The sequence below is a fragment of the Cyprinus carpio genome, chromosome A4 (genome assembly GCF_018340385.1).
Source record: "Cyprinus carpio isolate SPL01 chromosome A4, ASM1834038v1, whole genome shotgun sequence".
Classification (NCBI taxonomy): domain Eukaryota; kingdom Metazoa; phylum Chordata; class Actinopteri; order Cypriniformes; family Cyprinidae; genus Cyprinus; species Cyprinus carpio.
This window is the reverse complement of record NC_056575.1, coordinates 34,087,193-34,107,037: the sequence shown is the minus strand read 5'-3', so window position 1 is coordinate 34,107,037 and position 19,845 is coordinate 34,087,193. Positions and strand designations below refer to the sequence as shown.

Below are 19,845 nucleotides of genomic sequence, written 5' to 3'. Positions count from 1 at the left end.
GACAGGACTTGTAAGTCACCCACACACTTAACCAACACCAAAGCAAGGAGAATAAGGGCCGCATGTCAGCCAAACTGAGCGGCTCATATGGGGGCCTTTTTAGGGCCCCTAAGACCATGGATAAGTCCCAACATGGCACAGTCTGAGGGCGAAGAGGATTCAGTCTCCTCGCGTCCTTCAGAAATTTAACAACCAAGTCGTTTCTGCCTATTGAATGTCCGGCCTTGAGAGAATGATTCGCCGTGATGGCCGCCACATATACTTTGAGTGTGGATGAGGCGTGCCCCTTATCCAGCAGCTTTTGCAGAAAAGTCACGCAGGACACGTCACATGAAAATGGGTCCACTTGCTGTGCAGAGCACCATTTGAGGAATACTGACCATTTCTGGCCATAGAGCCATCTTGTAGACAGAGTCCTTGCCTCAAGAATGGTGTTGCTTACTCTCGCTGGGAGCCTATCAGACTCCCTTTGAGGCACCAGACAAGAAGGCTCCACAGCTCTGGGCGGGGATGACAAATCATGCCTTTCGTCTGCAGGAGAAGGTCCCTCCTCAACGGGATGGGCCACGGGGCCATCGTCACAAGCTGCATCAGCTCTGGAAACCAAGGCTGATTCTTCCAGAGCAAAGCTACTAAGAGGAGGGAGCATTTGGTTTCCCCGACTCACCTTATGATCTGGGGAATCAGGGCGATAGGAGGAAACACAGTCGTGGGCCAGGGCATCTCTTCATATCAAGAAAAATGTTGGGCAATGAGAGTGGTCTTCCGAGGCGAAGAGGTCGACCTCTGCCTTCCCAAAGACCGCCCAAATTCGCTGTACCGTCTGAGTGCCCAGTCGCCCGGGGCTACCTTGCCTTTGGACAGCATGTCCGCTCCCAGGTTCATCTTGCCCAGCACATGAACCGCCCTTTGTGAGAGGAGCTCTTTCTGTGCCCTGAGAAGGAGGCAGCAAACCAATCTGTATAAGGCGTGAGACCTGAGACCACCTTGGTGATTGATATAAGTCACCACTGCCGTGCTGTCCAAACGGACCAGGACATGGTGGCCTTTGATGGCTGGACAGAAGGAATTCAGGGCTAAGGAGACCGCCAACATTCCCAGGCAGTTGAAATGTAGGCATCGCTGCTGAGCTGTCCAGGAGCCGAATTCCGGATTGCCCTCCAACAGCGCACCCCAGCCAGAGTTGGACGCGTCTGTTGTGATCACTTTACTTCTGGAGGCCAAGCATCCTCTGAAAAACCGCAGGGGGCGTGTCGTCCCCAGTTTGAGGGAAGCCGTCAATCGGTGAATTGTCAGGGATTGATCCGGCGAGATCCATGCCCGCATTAGGGCGGAGTCTAGAACCGTTCCCAGAAAGACAGTTCGTCGTCTGGGCAACAACTGGCTCTTGCGTGGGTTGATGACCAACCCGAGGTGCTCTAAGTGACTGAGCAGCAGCTCTTTGTGAGCGTTCAGTTCCCGTTCTGATCTGGTTAGAACAAGCCAATCGTTGAGGTAGTTCAATACACGGATTCCCATCTGCCTGAGAGGAGACAGAGCCAAGTCTATGCACTTCATAAAAGTGCGTGGGGCCAGGGACAGTCCAAACGGAAGGACAGCATACTGAAAGGCCACTCCCTCAAATGCGAATCTCAAGAATGGTCTGTGACAGCAGGCTATGTGGATGTGAAAGTAAGCGTCATTCAAATCCACAATCAAAAACCAATCCTCGGGGCAAAAATGCATGATTGTCATCATCTTGAATGACCAGCGTATAAGCGAGCTGTTCAGATGTCTGAGATCTAGAATGGGTCTGAGCCTGCCGTCTCTCTTTGGGACAGGGAAATAGCGGCTGAAAAAGCCTGACTCGCTGTTCGCTTGGGGCACTATTTCCACAGCGCCTTTTGCAAGCAGTGCTTGCACCTCCTGCTAGAGAACAATAGCTTTGTTGTCCGGGACAGAAGTTTGAACAACACCTCTGAAGCGGGGCAGTCTGCGAGCGAGTAGACTCGTCGAATTGTTTCCAAAACCCATCTTGACCCATACTGCCCAGGCCGTATAATGGGAGGCGAGAGGTTTTATTTTCTTGAACGAGAGCTCGCCTTGAAAAAGCGAGGAGTCTACGTTCGTATAAGTGATTGAGAGAGGATGAGGAATTTTGCTCTTTAAAGTATGTGGGTCCGCTATCACAGTGGTAAAATATTCGGGTATGCGCTGCACTTGCAGAACATGACCCGCTAGAAACAAAACTCCATATCTCAGAGGTGTTCGAAGAGGTGAGGAGTGAAGGCAAGCAGTTTTGGGGGGCGTTCCAGCCAAGGCGAGAACCGGGCCCATCCTTTTCCTCTCTAGCACCTCAGGACGGCTTCGGCAGCTTGGGGTCCAGCACAACTTGTGGGCGGGGATCTTGACGCTTTGGGAAAGGCCCGGGGTGCTGTTTCTCGAAGGCCATTTTCTTTGCGTCCCTGATCTCTGTTAGCTTTAGCCAGAGGTGGCGCTTCAGCACCACCAGGCTGGCCATGGTCTTGCCGATTGCTTGCGCTATGGCCTTTGTAGCGCAGAGCAAGATCTGTTGCTGTGCACAGCTCCTAAAAGGCCTCCTGGTGCTTTTGACCAAACTCGTCCATGCTACGGAGAAGTTCAAAACACAAGAATCACCACCATTTTAAGCACCGATAAGCCCTCTCTTCCAGCTGCTGCATAAGCCTTGGCATCTTGGCGATGGCCGAGGTGGTCCTGCAGGGCTTAGATGGATGTGCTGCATGGCCCTTTAAGCCGAGGGCAGATGGTGGGCACAGATGTGTGGTGATCGGTTCCTCCAGGGGTGGAAGTTTGGTATACCTCTTTTCATCAGCGCCGTCAACGGTAGTAAGAGCTGCTGCAGTAGAGGGGTTTACTTGTGCCAAGTAGGGGAGTAGCTCGTCGTGGATGGCTGGCAAGAATGAGGCTGGGCGCTGGCAGGAGGATTGCTGGCGGGTCTCTGGCAGGAACCATTGGTTTAGTAAGCCATGGGCAGACTTGTCCGGAGCTGACCGCTCGAGGCCCAGATCCTCCACAGTCTTTGCGAGGACACGGCTTAGCTCGGCGTCTGGCTTTGGCCTCGACACCTGAGGGGGAGGGGCTGCTTCAGGCTCCTCGCCGAAATCACCCCATTCCTCCATTTCTGACGCCACCAAGGAATCAGAGTCATTGACCGCGACAATCCTCCTTAGGGGAGGAGAAAGACAGGAGGGCCTGGTGGGTGGGGATCACCCTGATGGGACAAGGTGACCCGTGAGCCTAGACGAGAAAGGCTCATGAAGAGATGATCCTCATCGATGAAGGAGAATAATCTGATGAAAGGCGCTACAGGCCGACTTATATAGCGGTTGGCCCCGCCCCTTTTGGCGGGCTGAAGCGCCATTGGTTTGTGCGGCTACACAAACGTGAACAAATCAGGCTTCAGCAGAATGGAAAAAAGAGAGTTTTCCCATACATAATGAAAGTGAACTAGGGAAAGGGAACTAACACTTAAAGGGCCTAAGTGAGTCAAAGTGAGTTTTCTGGTAAGTGAAAGTGTTGGGTAATGTGATGAAGCATAATAAGTGACATAGTAGTTACAGAAAAGATTGCTTTATTTCTTCCACTGAATAGATGTCTCTCAATATGCATTAAAAGAGTAATGTTGGTAAAGGAACATTTCTTTGGAAAAATGTCAATGTACAAAAAGAGGTATTTATGAAAAGCATCATTTCAAATGATCATTTTATTATGTTTTTTAGAGCATATACATTTAAATTGGCATGAAAATGATTTATTTCAGTCCACCCAAGATTATAAAAAGGACAAAATATTGCTGGTAAAGTAAAATAATGTGACTGCTTCGCTTGAATCCAGTTGTACTGATAATTTTAAGCAACTGGTTTACTATAACCATGGAGCTCACATAGCAGCCATAAATTCACCATTGTCATGACAATCATGACAGTAAAAAAAAAAAAAAAAAAAAAAAAAAAAAAAAGTCAGGCTAAAATAAGAGTGAAACTGAAATTTATTCAAGCAAAAGTAAACTTTCTGCAATAAAAAGTCTTGCTGCTCAACATTCAAATACTTGGCTAGTGCTTGCAGTAGCAGCTGCAGTGCACTTCAGAAACCCTCCACCAGCATGTCTGGGGATGTATTGGCAGTAGAAAGTCTTTTTACTTCATCTGCCGCAGCAGAAGTGCAGCAGATCTATTCCGCCAAGACCAAACACATTAACTTTGTTCTGTACATTATCATGCTAAACTTTCAGAAATATTATTATAGAAGCTATGCTTACATGGTATGTGTTTTGATGGGAAAAGTGTAACATAGTAGTAGAGTGTGCTGCCTATTATAAATAAGAGCATATGACAGGCGTGGCAGCTAGTGGTCAAAGGAGTACACATGTAATAACCTAGAACACTGTCTAACACTTGATGGCTGCTCTGTTAATTCTTTGTCATCAGTTAGGAATCTAGGTGTGCTACTTGATAGTAATCTTTCCTTTTTACAAATGCTAGAAATGTGTTTTTTTTAAACCACATTTTTCCATCTTAAACCATCTCTAAATTATGACAAATGCTCTGTGTCGAAAGCAGAGATGTTAATTAATGTGTTCATGACCTCAAGCTCTGTGCGCTGGAGCAAATCAGCTCAAAGGGGAAATATGAATAATCAATCATAACTAGTTATGAGTAATTATAAATATTTAGATCCGCTGTAAGTATTTACTTGACCTCTCAGTGTCAACTGTCTGTCAATTCTAAGAACGTTAATTTTCTGGTTAAGGAAAATAACTTTCTTACTGTACAATACTACTCAGAGCATGTAGCAAAAATCTGCATGATTAGGGACTTCAGGTGTGAGCAAACAATGAACAACCTTAAATGTGATACAAATAAGACTTTATTAACTACATAAACACTTAAACTAGTCTAACATACACACACATACAGTTGGCATAGGAAAAAGGGTTCAAGCTTAAGCAGTAAAGAGAAGAGAAATAAAGACATGAAACTATGGTACAATATGATATTCAGCAGATCTACAGCCTGAAGGAAACATCAGTTTCTTAGTTCAAACATGACAGGTGCATATGATACTTAATGTATCAATAAGACTAAGTTTGATACTTGCATGTCTCTGCTGTTTAAAAAAAAGAGTCCTGATGCACTTTGGGGCTCCAGTTGGTCTCTGCTGAAGTGAGTTTATGAGACCGGTTCGAATCAGAGGATCTTGATGAATGAATAGTCCAGGCCGAAGCCTGGCACAAGCTTAGGGTGGTTTTTAAGGCTCTTAGCTCAGTGTCTTCTCCTGGAATTCCTGAATCTAAAAGAAAACACCCTTATCTGGTGATCAGTGATCTATATAGGGGGATGATATCACACCCTCAGGATTTGAGTGAGCCAATGAGGAATGGTACCTTTTGGAGGGAAGTTTTACAACTCTTTGTTCCTAGTATGGTGTCTTGCATATGAAATTAGATTGGGGGATTCAAGAGAAGAATCTTTAAGATTCTTATAAAACTTTCTCTTTCTTTCTTTTCTTTTAAACGCCATACCAGCTTCTAAGGCTATATTCATGGCGAGAATAAAGTGTAATCAATCAAAGGAAGACTAGAAAAGATGTTTAAAATTTATTTCCTCTAGAAATCTTAGGACTATGTTCGGATTCACTTGATTAACATTTTTTCCAAAAAGTATCAACGGAATAAAAAAGGTTTCTCACAGGGGCAGATGTAATACAATCTAGAAGGATATGTTTAATGGACAATGAATTCTTACAAAATGAACATTTTGGAGGATTTTCTCCTAAGAGTAAAAATTTATGTGTAATTTTTGAATGTCCTATTCTGCATCGTGTATAGATGACTTGATTCCAACGATTCTCAAAACAGAGGTTAAGTTTTTTCTTCACATCAGGATTTATTTCATGCAACTTATTATTTAGACATTGATCCCATTCTGATTGCCATTTATTTCTGATGTATTCATTTATCGTTTGTTTTAAGTCTGTAAAAGGTATAGAACTATTTACTAATTCTGTGGATAGTGCTTCTTTTGCTGCATTGTCCACTTTCTCATTTCCAGCAATTCCTGAGTGTCCAGGTACCCAGCAAAAGTAGATGTTAAAAGCCTTTGATTTGAGCATTGATAATTTAACGAAGATCTTGACTACTGTTGGATGATCAGTTTTCATTCTTTCCAGTTAATCCAGGCATGATTTTGAGTCAGTCATTATTAAGAATTTCTTCTGTGAAGACGTTTCAATAAATTTTAATGCCAGCAATAAAGCATTTGCTTTTGCTGTGAAGATTGAACTTTGATCTGGAATACGTATACCTTGATGTACTTCATTCGTTGCAAAAGCTGCCGCTACCTGGTTTCCAGATTTGGATCCATCTGTGTATATCAGAGTATACTGAGGATACATATCTCTTATTTCTAAAAATTGTAGCTGATAATCATTTGGATGCGTTTCCGATTTTTGATTCTTTGATAAATCCAACAAAATAAGGGTTGATATTTGATATCCCAAGGGGGAATTTTTGCAAAAGTGGGTTTGTTCCAAGATGTTTAAATCTACTTTGAGATTTTGCAGATGAGGTTTTATACGTAGACCAAATGGACGAATATGATTTGGTTTTCTTTCATACATTATTGAATACTGGACTGTAAAAACTGCCGGATATGCTGGATTTCCTTTATTTGTTTTTAATTTGATTGCATATTGTAAGGCCAACTTTAATCGTCTGTTTTCCAAGGAAGGTTCATTGGCTTCTACATATAAACTTTGAATTGGTGATGTTCTATATGGTCCCAAAGCTAATCGTATGCCTTGATGATGTATAGTATCCAATGATTGTATATATGATTTTCTGGCAGATCCATAAACAATACTCCCATAGTCCAGCTTCGAACGGATCAAAGTTCTATATAAGTTCATAAGTGATGTCATATCTGCTCCCCATTTAGTTTTGGACAAAACCTTTAAGATGTTCAGGCCTTTAGAACACTTCTTTTTAAGCATTTTAATATGTGGAATAAATGACAGCTTATTGTCGAAGATTATGCCAAGGAATTTAGTCTCCTTTGCGACTTCAGTGGGAGTTCCATCCAAAAATAATTCTGGTTCATTATGCAATGAACGAAGTTGACAAAAATGCATACAGACAGTTTTTGTTTGTGAAAATTTAAAGCCATTCCGTATTGACCATGAGAGCATTTTATTTATTTTTAGTTGGATTTTTCGTTCAATAGTGTTTATATGCTTGCTTCTATAACAAATGCAGATGTCATCTACATATAAACTACAAAGAACATCAGAACCAATAACCTGAGCAATACTGTCAATTTTAATACTAAAAAGAGTTACTGATAAAATACTTCCGTGAGGTACTCCAAGTTCTTGTTTATGCGGGTCAGACACAGTATTGTCTACATTGACTCTAAAGATTCTATTCCAAAGAAATCTTTCAATAAAAATTGGCAAACAACCTCTAAAATTTAGTCGATACAGATCCTTTAAGAATCCATACTTCCAAGTGGTATCATAGGCTTTTTCCAAGTCGAAAAAAACAGCTACAGCATGTTCTTTCTTAATAAACGCATCACGGATATAACTTTCAAGATTGACAAGGTGATCTGTTGTACTTCGACCTTTCCTAAAACCACATTGATACTTACTTATAAGATGTTTGGATTCCAGGCACCAGACTAGACGATCATTTACCATCCTCTCCATAGTTTTACATAGACAACTGGTTAAAGCTATAGGTCAATAATTTATAGGATCACTATGGTCTTTTCCTGGTTTTGGGACAGGAATAATTTCAGCTTCAAGCCAAGAAGATGGGATATTTCCTGATATCCAAATAGAGTTAAAAGTTCCCAGAAGCTTCTTCAGAAAGAGGTGAGGTAAGTTCTTTATAAACTGATAATGAACTTTATCTGGTCCAACCGCTGTATCATGGGATTTCCTAATGGCTTGTTGTAGTTCTTCCATGGAAAAATTCTGATTGTATGGCTCTAAATTATTTGAAATAAAATTGATTTTCTCTTTTTCTTGTTGAATTTGGAATGTTCTAAAAGCAGGAGAACAGTTCTCAAAAGATGAATTCTTTTCAAAAGTTCTTGCTAGAATATTTGCAATATCTTGTTTTGAAGTCAAGAGAAAATAATGTTGCTTGATGTGTTGTATTTGCGAACCAATGGTTTCACCCTTCATTTTCTGTATCAAATTCCAGATTTTGTTTGATGGAGTATTAGGTGATATACTGGCAACAAAATTTCTCCAGCTTTCCTTCTTAACTTCATTGATAGTTCTTCTTGCTTTTGCTCTAGCAATTTTGAGTTTAATAAGATTTTCAGTTGATAGATGTTTGTAGAAATATCTTTCAGCTTTTTTCCTTTCTTTAATAATTTCTTTACATTTATCATCAAACCATGGGAGCTGTTTAGATTTTTTGTTTAACCCTCTGGAGTCTAAGGGTATTTTTGGGGCCTGGAGAAGTTTTGTCATGCCCTGACATTTGTGCTTTTTTCAGTTTCTTATAAACATCTAAATGGCTAAAGTCTAAAATCACTGTAATCAGCACAAACTGGGCTATAATAATAATAATAATATGTGAGCAGCATGTATGTACATGATTGTGTTTTTGAGAAAAAAAAAATGTTATCATGAATATCTTGTGATTAACACCTGAGAAGACAAAGGCCCGCATAATGAGCTGCATAATGAGCCATTCAGTCAGCTGTGTCACTGAGAGGTATGAGTTACAAGAAAGAATGTGAGGACAAAATAAATGTATATAATTTTATGTTTGTAGTTTATTTAGAATATATTTAATTATCCCACAACACAATTTAATATCCAGTTGCGAGTGCAGATAAACAGTTTATTAGGAACAATCAAAGCTGACTTTCAAAGCTGATTTTTTGCATCATTACTCCAGTCACACAATCCTTCAGAAATCCTTTCAACAATCAGATTTTCTACAAAAAAGAAAAAAACATTTATTTTTATTATTATTATTATTATTATTATTATTATTAATGTTAAAAAGAGCTGAGAATATTTTTTCAGGTTTTTTTTGGGAGGGGGATAAATTGAAAGAACAGCATTTTTTGATACATTTGTTACAGTTACATTTATATTATTTACATCAAGCTTTTGAATGGTATAGTATTGTATACTGTTATTGAAACATTCATAATGTTTCACTTGATTATACATTTAGTCAGGAATTATAGTTTGGAAAAAGTCTAACTAGTAAAATGTTTACACGTTATGTGAACACTAGTACAAGTATATAAATAAATAAAAAGAGACTTACTCATGTTTATGATCTCTGCTGAATAAAGTGCTTCATTCTTTTTTCTGAGGAAATCCAAATCTCAAATCCTCAACCACATCACATCTTTTTGGGGTGAATTATGTCTTATTCCTCTCATCGCGAAGCAAATATGGCGTTATATTTGTGCCTCAATCCTGAGCGAGTAATTGTAAGTTTTGAGCACAGAGAACTATATTTTGCAAGCACATTACATTATATTTTGAACAGAAATTAACAATCGCAAAAAAAAAAAAATTCGTTGAGCAAAGCAAAAAAAAACGATTCCGTGCTCAATAAATGTATTTGCTTGTTGCTATTATCCATATTAACGTGCAGTAATAACCCCCTCTCACGCAGTTTACTCAGGTGCTCTCTCACAAACTTATTCTCTGCGCTCTGTCAAGTCCCTCTCTCTCTCTCTCTCTCTCTCTCTCTCTAACCTCTTAATTCTGTGCGCGCTCAACTCTTGACACACGCTCGCTCAACTTACTCAACAGCGTTACAAGTGTGCCACAAAAATCAACCAATCGGAAAATTTAAGGTCAATTGTGATTGGCTGTTGGTCTCCAATCACCACGCAGCACAAAGAAGACGAAAAATGGATTTTATGGATAGATGTCTACTCTAGCCACCATCAAACATGACAGAGTCAAATGGTGAAAACGGCTACAATATGCCACAATGTCAGGTGAATTAGTAATTTCTAGTTTTATGATGTTACGGTTTTCTATGCCTTTGATGAAACCTGCTATTATCCGACCGTTTCGTAAAAGTGAAGTTTGCTAGCTAGCTTAATATATAGTTATAACTTAAGGTAATAACCACCGGCTAGCGTTAATGACAGCAAGCATGGCTAACTCTTGTAGAATATACTTGTAACTTATTTATTGTAATTTTAATGATTTAGGGTCATGGTGCAGTTGAGTCAGCAGCCAGAAATTTGGTGTCTGTGCTGCTAAACAGTATGGCCACAAACTGCCCAACACGGCCGTCAGAGACAGAGCTCCCTGTCCCTAGAAATGTGCCTGTAACAGTTCAGCAAGAAATGACAAGGTTCGTTATTCACCTACAGTACTGTAGATATGCTTATATTCAATTTTCAAATCATGACGATTTTTTTTTTTTTTAAGTCCACGTGTTAAATGCAATTTGTAACGTCCAGTTGGTTTAATTACTTGGATGTCTACTGTATATTCAAAATAGGCATTATGATTCACCTTGAGACATGAACTTGATTTCTAGGCCAATTGCCTTAAATAAATATGCTATTTAGAATATTAGCTTGATTGTTATATTTACTGTATATATAATAAACTAATATAAAGCTATAATTTAATTCCACAGATCTTTTCCAGGATATTTCAAATCAAACTTCAGTCCTGGTAAAAAGAGGTGTTTGACTGCCACCAAGCAACTTGTAAAGACAAGTAAAACAACTGCTCTCAATTTTTATCTTCTTCCCAAAAATACATCCCACACACCGTTGCCAACTGAGGAGCTTGAACTCCTCCAGGCGGGTATGAGAAGACAAACAGTGTCTCTTCCAGAAGATGGTGACCACACAGAGGTACATATCCCAGTCCAGCTTTTTGACTTGAATGAAAGATAGTTATTGTAAAATATACTTAAGTCTTGTCACTGTCAAGGATTTTTCTGTGGGTATCTTTATTTAAATTTTACTTTCTTGTTAACCAAGATTTCAAAGCACCTGGCTAACACATTTGCAAAAATGGAGGGTCTTTGTGGAGGATGGCTCTTGCATAAGGCAACAGGTCTGTAAGTCTATGATTGTTTTGTTGAATTGTCATATTTACTGTTAATCAAATGCCAATCTTTTATTTGTTTTTGGTGCATGTAAACCCTTATGGTGTATTAATTACTTGCTGCAAGCATTAGAGATGACAGACGGACAAAATGTAATTTTTTTTTCTTCAACAAAACAAATCATTTTAAAACATTTTTCTCTCTCTCTCTTTGTCTAAATAAAGGTGGCAGTGGTCGACGAAAGCTGACTGTCATTCCACCAGAAGCAGAGGGGTATTCTGTCAAAGCTCTGCGAGCTGCGTCATCGTTTTACATCGTACCACTCCAGGAGACTTTAGACACCTCTCCTCTGCCTTCTGACTCATTTTCAAAAATGCCAAAGAAGACATGCTACCAGTGTAATGAGGCGATGCCTTTGCATATGCTTGCAGTACACATTAAGACATGCAAGGGAAAACTCACCTCCGATGAGACTGGTGAAGAGGTGAGAGCAAGTTTGTTTGTCTAATGTAAATGAAAATACAAATATTATGAATACTTTACTTCAAATACTGTTTTGTAAATCTGCAGTCCTCTGATGAGTTATGGGTTGTGGAGAACAAGTGTAAGGTAAGGCCATAACTAAAATCACTTTAATTGCCTTTTGCACCAGTAATCTTTGTTTCAGTTGCTTGTAACATGGAGCGACTTTCTTTCAAATTTCAGGTAGTTTGTCCAATTTGCACCAAAGAATTCCCAGACGATGAGATCACATTCCATGCTAGCCTTTGTGGAGAGAGGTAATCTGCTTTGTTACGCTCTCTGTATAATACTTTTTTTTTCAGGTTAAAGTCTATGTATACATATACAGGTGTTTGAAACTGCATTTGTTTTCATGTACAGCTTTGAATCTATAGTGACTTCTGAAGCAAATAGCAGTGGCCCAAGTACCCATGCTCAAACTCCAGTATGTAAATCACTAAGGTATGTTTTATTTAGATGCCTTTCGTGTTTTCATGTTTTTTAGCCATCTTATCTAGACATCACATACTATCAAATTATTTAACACAGCACATGGTGCAGTAATTCATAATCACATATAATTTAATTCTTTTCCAAACACTGTTCTGCACACTGCTGGATGGAACTATGAAATGGCAATAATTTATACACATTGTTTTTTGATAATTTGGGACTATTTTATATGTTCTCTGTCCTCTTTAAGTACGGAAGATATATTGGACTTCCTTGAACATCAAGTTGACACAACAACAGAATTTAAGTTGTGTGTGGACAGAGAAGACCTTCCAGACAGGGGCATTCTGCAGTGGAAAAGAAAGAAAGCTGCATCTCCTGCCAGTACTCTGAAGGTGGTGTATATAGGAGAGGCAGGTATTGATACAGGAGCCCTTAGGAAAGAGTTTTTAACTGGTAAGTTAGTCATTTAATTGTGTTCTAATATGAAACAAAACCAATCAATCAGCTAAAACTGGGTATTGCTGTTTTGTCTAGATATGGTTTCAGGTATTGAAAACAGATTCTTTGAAGGAGCTGGAAACCAGGGTAAAAATCCCAAGTACTCTTTGACAGACCTTGATAACGAGAACTTCAGGTTTGTACATACTTTTTTTTTTTTTATTTTCACATTACTGCATGTACTGGATGTAAGGATTTTATAACTGAGATGTTTTCTACCTTGCACACAGAACTATTGGTGAAATAATGGCAGTCAGCCTGGCACAAGGTGGCCCACCTCCTGCTTTTTTGAGAGGGTGGTGCTACAGCTTCCTCTGCACAGGAGAAGTGGACTTAAATTCTCTGTCTAAGGAAGATGTGGCCGATCTAGAATCCTGTCAACTCATCAGCAGGGTTAGCACTCTGTTTAAGAGTTTTCAGATATAAATTAGATAAAGGTTAGTTTTAACATTTATTTTATTCGCTGCTTTATTTAAAAAAATACTTATTTTCATTTTTTTCAGGTTGAAGATTCTGCAGATGCTTAGTGTCTGATGTTGAACACTGATGAAATTATAAACTGCGGATACACGAGCCACAACAAACATCAAACCAAAGAAAAAATAAAAAGCATAATTCGGTAAGAGTTTTAAAAGAATATTACATTTCAAAATTTTTTTCATTTAAAATTGTAAACATTTAAAACCATGTTTTTTTTTCTCCAAAGAGCAATTGTCCTACATTCTACTACAAGACTGATTCCAATGCTGCAACAAATTCGAAAGGGCTTGGAACTGTATGGCCTGGTGGACCAGATGGCTGCAAACCCTGAAGCTTGCCGCTCCCTGTTTGTTCCTGGGAACATTATCAAGGTATCAATTTTAACTGCCACTTAATCCTTTCTTACATTTGCCTAGTAATATATTGGAATTTACATTTTGTATAACCTTTACAAGCGTATATTTCAACCAAATATGCATTCACTGTTTCTTTATAGCCTGATGCTGATTTCATAATGATGAGCGTCCAGCCCAATTTCAGTGAAAAGGGGACTTCTAAGGAGAGAACTGAGAGGAAGATCATAAACTTTCTACAAGATTTCTTGCAGGAGGTTGAAACTTCAGGTACTATATACTTTATAGTATGCATACACAATTACACATAACAATTTGAATGTACTGAGCACATTCGTGAATAATTTATTTTATCTGTAAATAATAGCTTCTCATGTTATTTGAAATATACATCAATCACAGATGGGGAGACAGAGAGGGCAGCTGGTGACGCAGAGCCTGTTGCAGTGCCACACGTGCTCCAGTGGATGACGGGGCAGTCCCACATCCCTTCCTCCCTGATGAAAAGAGACATTTCAAAATAACATGCAACTTTGACCACAACTGCAGGGAGCGACTAGGAGATCACTCAGTTTGCTACCCAATTGTGAGTGCATGCACTCAGACTGTGACTTTTCCAGTACAGCATCTTAGCACTTACATTGACTTTAGAAGAATCATGAGTGAAGCAGTAAAATATGGTGGTGGATTCCACAGAGTTTAACACAACGAGATCTACTTAAATCAAAGCAATAACTAAGCAATCATTGTTTACTGATTTTATTTAGAATATTGTACATACAGAGATGGCAAAAGTAAAAAGTACTCTTCTGGGTGCTGCTGAGTTTACAAGTTTTGGGAAGTTCCATATTCAGACAAAAGACTGGTAAAAGTAGTTCATAAAAAAATCAGTGATCTGTGAAATTATTACAAATTGTAAACCAATTATTGTGGTAAATATGTAGAAGTAAACTACCATTACCTGTTAATTTGTTTTTTATTTAGGGACTTCCCAAAATGGGTGAACTCAGCACTTTTACTTTTTTCACCACTAGTTGTATAACATCTTTAGTATTTCTTTTTTTAGAGCTAGATAGAACTCATAACAGTTGTTGCTACTGTTAGTTATACATCCCAAAGGGTGGCACTCCTTAAGTGCCTTTTTTTTTTTGCTGGTTCATTAGTAAACATAATGGGATGTTTTTGCCAAGTGCAATATTGTAACCAGCTAAGAAGTTCAGGTTTAAATGTTATTGTTGGTTGGATACTATGTTCAAGTATCGTGTGTACAAGTCACGACCATGTGACTGAGAATGTTCCATAGGATCAATAGTTCTCTGAAGTTCTTCCAGGGCTTCATCATCCAGTGGGCACACAATTTCGGGAACCACAACTGTACCGTTAGTGTCTCCTTGCAGCATTGCACTCTCCCATTCAATGCCTGGATCTTGAAGTTCCTACAAAGCCAGAAAACAATTCAAATAAATTAAGACTTTGAACCTTAAAACCTTTTTCTGATGTTTTCTGTCTATTTAAAATAATTTAATATTTTTTGGGGGTAAAAATTTACAAAAAAAGGTGCAAATGTTCATTGAAAACATTCAATTTAGAAATAAAAACTGCTGGTAATTGAACAGATGGCTGTTGCCAAGGATTTTATATATTTCTCAGTGTATTTAAAGGCATTTATAGATAAACTATATTTAACCGCAGCATTTACACAAGAATGACGGTCTTTTTTTGGCTAATATGCTCCAAAAGTCATGAAACAAGACATATCTGTCTGCCAAATTTTTGCAACTTAACTTTTTTTTTATATATATATACATTTTGTGAACTGTCCTTTTTATATTTGTGTACCTCAAGACTCTCCCCTTCGTCTAGATCTTGGTGATGTCCCATATACCACAGCTGTTCAGGACTGAGACCTCCCTCTGTCCGTAGAGGATGATTATTCCATCCTCCAGTGAAGGTATCAAGGTCTGCTCGGAGTCGAGGGACAAAGATGTAGTGGACACCAAAGAGATGAACCTCATCAGAGATATCAAGCAGACCGTCTTCCTCCAGAGAGTGAAGAACATCGTGGTACTTGCTAGTGACTGCAACCCAGACATCCCGCCAAAGTCGCTCTATTCTAGAATGATATTTTAATTGGTTGACTTGGATTTATAAAGCAATTTGTACTTTATTTAAACAATTAAACTGCAAGTATTTATGCAGTCAAAAATATCAAGACTGAAAACACAACTTACCTCTGATTGTGGACACTCTTTCCCGAGATAAAGCTGGCTCTTCCTGTTCCCCGTGTGGCGAACATAAAGTGTGCGATGTCCACGTTCTCAACACCCTGATCCCCCCTTACTCTAAGATAAAAAACTAATTTAAATGACATTCAGCAAAGTTTACTTTTACTTTAGAATATGAAGTTATAATTTCTGGTATACAGTTATAAGTTACTAAAAAATTCTGAAATATAAAAAACTGCCACTTCTCCAGATGTGTGTTTTGTCATGGCAAAAATACCTTGATGGTAAGCCATGAAGCTGGGTTGATCTCAGGAAGAATGAAAATACAGTTGATGCTTTGTTATTTGTTGCAGCATCCAAGTACAAGATCTAATAAAACCACATGAAAAATGTTAATCTTCTTGCAGCTATAAAGTTCCATCCTAATAGCTGGCCTTGAGCTTTTAGTTTTGTTTAGTGAACATTCTACGGGCTTTGGTACCTAAATTATTATGTGTTCATATATTTAAAAAAATAACTTGGTTACCTTGCATCTTAGAATACTACATATATTGTAGTGCAATGCAAATTTGAGAAAAAGTACTGCTTCAACATGAAATTCTATAACTTTTTCTGTACTTTCTGCAAGAAATATGTAAGGTTAATGTTTAAGCATTGTGGTTTCTGAGCACTTAGAATACTGGCAGTTGATGATAAAATTATGATCAACCATCATTACACTCTAGCTGAAGATAAAATATACACTAATTGTTCGAACCTACAATAATAACGAATCTTATGTCTTTAAGCAGCTGATTACAATTGGATGCTTTTGTCAAGTCGAATGTTATATACCCCATAATCACAATTTGTGTCAGGAGGCTTTAATCTGTACACCCTCTGTCCTTAGACCCTCAATTTGAATTAGTTCCCTTAAGAATTAGAATTAGACCCTTAATTAGGAATTAGTAACAATTTATGGTAAGGGTACATCAACTATCATGGCTTCATGCAAAAACAAAATGTATTTGTTGTACTTCAACTTTGAGGAATATGAAAAAATGAACAGTATCTCATGCACGCCTTAATGCAAGAACAATATTATAATGCAACAAATAGGTATTTCAGTCATGATGTTGGAGTTATTAATGATGTTCATCTGTTATTCTGATGTTATTTATCAGTGTTAGAGATGGACTGTTCATGACTTTCTTGAATAGCCACAATCATGCTGTAATAAAAAAGTAATGCTAAGTTAATCATGATTACAACACTTGGAATTCATCAATGTGCACACTGTGACTGGTCAGATTTTTTTTGGCTGTCCTTAACAGCAGCCCTACCTATGAAGAAGACATGATCATTAATAACTCAGAAATTAAGCCATGCATGAGATACTGTTAATTATTGTACATTACTGTTAGTTCATGAATGAATTCATTCTGTTTTATGCACAAAGTATTGATGAATTATTGTAACATCCCCCCCAAAAAAGAAAAACCCCTTCATACAATATGTATTTTATGGTCCATTTTATCTAAAAAAAAAAAAAAAAAAAAAAAATCTATATTAGGCTGATAACATTAACAAGAAAAAAAAACAAGAACACATAAATTACCTTCCTTGAGTAGCCATCCACTCCTCCAAAGAGGACAATGTTGTATCTGTGCAAGAGGGAAAAAAAGTTACAGTATAACTAAAAGCTGTTTGTATGGGATTTGAATGACATGCCTCCTACACCACAACATTCTGTGTTTAAATAATTAGATCAACATTATATTTGAATCTACCTGATCAGTTTGTGATTTGTGTCAATGTGGGCCAAGGACAGAGGGCCTCGCACAGAATAACTTCTTCGCACAACACAACCTAGTTCTGTAAGCCGTAAGAAGATCCCTGCAGCATCAACCCGATGCATAGAGGCCATCATTCTCCACCACTGAATGCAGAGACCCATTGACACCAAATGGCCTTGAACCATTCGATAACCAGCATTTGGCATCTGACTTTTAATGGCTGAAATCATGTTGTCAAGCTCTTGGTCAGTCACTGTGCTGTATGATCCTCTTACAGATAAGCCAAATTCTTGCATTCTTCTGTAAATTGTTCTCCTTGAAACACACAAAAATTTTGCAATGCAGGAGACTGGCAGATGTGTGTCCAGCAAATTCTTTAGTTTTTCTTTCTCTATTACAATTTTGGGGTGACCAGAACCTGGACCAACCTCTGTTTCCTTTTCAACAATGGGCATAGATCTGGCATTAATTTCCCTTTTGATAACATCATAGAGGTTTTGTAGTGCTTCTGTAATGTTTGATACACTGCCTATCTGCTCAGAGAACGATTCAAACAGAATAAGCTCATGGCGTGTCAGAAACTCCAAATAATCCAAATTTAGTGGTAGTTGGTTTATGGCAGATTGCAGTCTGGTAAGAAGTCTCTCCATCAAGTGCTGTCTCAGCAAATCCTGTTAGACAGAAAACGCTCAGATTAGCAAAGAAGAGGGATTCATAGTTAGCCATATACGTTTGAGAATAAACTACTGGTACATGATTAAGATAAGATAACGTGTGGTGGAAGATAGTAATAAATGTATCCCTTATAGCATCCTAGCCATAGCAAAATAGGAATTTGTATTTAAACTTTAGAATAAGATGTAGAACATGCTGTCTAAAAACATGTTTTTTAGATTATAACTAAATTTCTCTGATGATAGTTTACTTTGGCTATGTATGTGTAGATTATCAGCATGGTTGTGAAGGGTAACTTTTACTTCAATACCAAATATGCAATTAAAGACAAGACAAAGGGAATTTTATTTCAGTTTATTCTATAAGACAACATACCAATGTAACATTAGAAGAAAATAAAATATTTTTCATGAAGTAGACCTAAATTCATGCAGTATTTTCAAATCTGGAAAACTGTAGTGAAATGTCCACCAAGTGAAAACATTCTTTCCAATAGAGGCCATGATAATAAAGATGAACTATGGTTTTACTGGAGACCAGAGGTGTTGTGAGACTCGTGAAGTGTAATGTGTTTGACTGCGCATTTGCATGGTAGTACTGTATATATACATGTTTCTTTTAAAATGAATTACTATTTTAATTCTGCTACTAATCCAAAATGTTACTAAATGTAACTATTAACATATCTATTCCTGCTCCTGTAATGGAATACATGTAATTTGTATCCTGATTGCGTAACTCCCATACATCCTCCCCAAGCCTCAAGTCCAATTTCAATTTAACATCTGTAATGTCTGGCAGCAACGTGCATTCTAGGTAACGTGTAAGTTTAAATAATGTTTAAATCATTATGGAGAACAAAGTTAAGCCTTTATTGTTCTCTTAGTTTGCCAACTAAAGTTATCTTGGGAGTTAGCCTACTGCTTTTTTATATAAATTAGTTAATGAAATGTAGTTTGCAACCTAAGAATGCAGACAAACAAAATAAAGGTAATAAACACAATAACTATGTAACCGAAATATTACAAACTACTCACATGTGGCTGTGGTGGGACATTTAGGTGTTGCTGTTCTGATGACATTGTCTGCGGCTCTGCTAGCGTTAGAATGCTTGTAAAGGATAAGTCAAACTAACTTTAGTCACAATAGGACATATAATATTGTAAGTTAAACAACACAACAGCATTATAACACACAAAACTATCAAGTCACTTTTAAGTTATTAATAATAATAATAATAATAATAATAATAATAATAACTTACCAAAATGTGTTTTAATCCATTAGTCTCGCTGTAGTCAGTTATTTTTGTAGATTTTTTTCAGTAAGATTCCGGGATGCTGTAGATAGTTCTACCAGACGGTCTTTGGTTCTACTAACGATTTGATTGGAGACCAACAGCCAATCACAATTGACCTTCAATTTTCCGATTGGTTGATTTTGTGGCACACTTGTAACGCTGTTGGTTGTAAGTTGAGCGAGCGTGTGTCAAGAGTTGAGCGCGCACAGAACTAAGAGGTTGAGAGAGAGAGAGAGAGAGAGACTTGACTGGAGCGCAGAGAATAAGTTTGTGAGAGAGCACCTGAGTAAACTGCGTGAGAGGGGTTATTACTGCACGTTATGGATAATAGCAAACAAGCAAATACATTTATTGAGCACGGAATAGTTTTTTCTTAGCTCAAACGATTTTTTTTTTGCGATTGTTAATTTCTGTTCAAAATATAATGTAATGTGCTTGCAAAATATAGTTCTCTGTGCTTAAAACTTACAATTACTCGCTCAGGATTGAGGCACAAATATAA

General features: G+C 38.1%; 3 protein-coding genes across 4 annotated transcripts in view; 2 read left to right on the top strand and 1 right to left on the bottom strand.

Annotated features, from left to right (window-relative positions):
- LOC109062990 (gastrula zinc finger protein XlCGF7.1-like) overlaps positions 1-19,845 on the top strand; it is a 972,510-nt gene that overhangs the window by 697,023 nt on the left and 255,642 nt on the right. The gene's annotated exons all lie outside the window — the stretch shown is intronic.
- Positions 9,770-13,120, top strand: LOC109069383. Its single transcript, XM_042745531.1, has 12 exons — positions 9,770-10,004; positions 10,224-10,369; positions 10,661-10,883; positions 11,013-11,088; positions 11,305-11,564; positions 11,651-11,689; positions 11,786-11,859; positions 11,963-12,043; positions 12,285-12,490; positions 12,572-12,671; positions 12,766-12,928; positions 13,039-13,120. Exons 1-12 carry the CDS (start codon positions 9,957-9,959, stop codon positions 13,060-13,062), a joined length of 1,440 nt encoding a protein of 479 aa, XP_042601465.1. The 5' UTR covers positions 9,770-9,956; the 3' UTR covers positions 13,063-13,120.
- Positions 14,112-19,844, bottom strand: LOC122140737. The gene is made up of 8 exons (XM_042745523.1): positions 19,308-19,844; positions 19,081-19,153; positions 17,363-18,039; positions 17,191-17,236; positions 15,871-15,962; positions 15,600-15,710; positions 15,208-15,481; positions 14,112-14,804 (listed from the first exon to the last, which is right to left on the bottom strand). The coding sequence occupies exons 2-8, from the start codon at positions 19,123-19,125 to the stop codon at positions 14,598-14,600; spliced, it is 1,452 nt and encodes a 483-aa protein (XP_042601457.1). The 5' UTR covers positions 19,126-19,153; positions 19,308-19,844; the 3' UTR covers positions 14,112-14,597.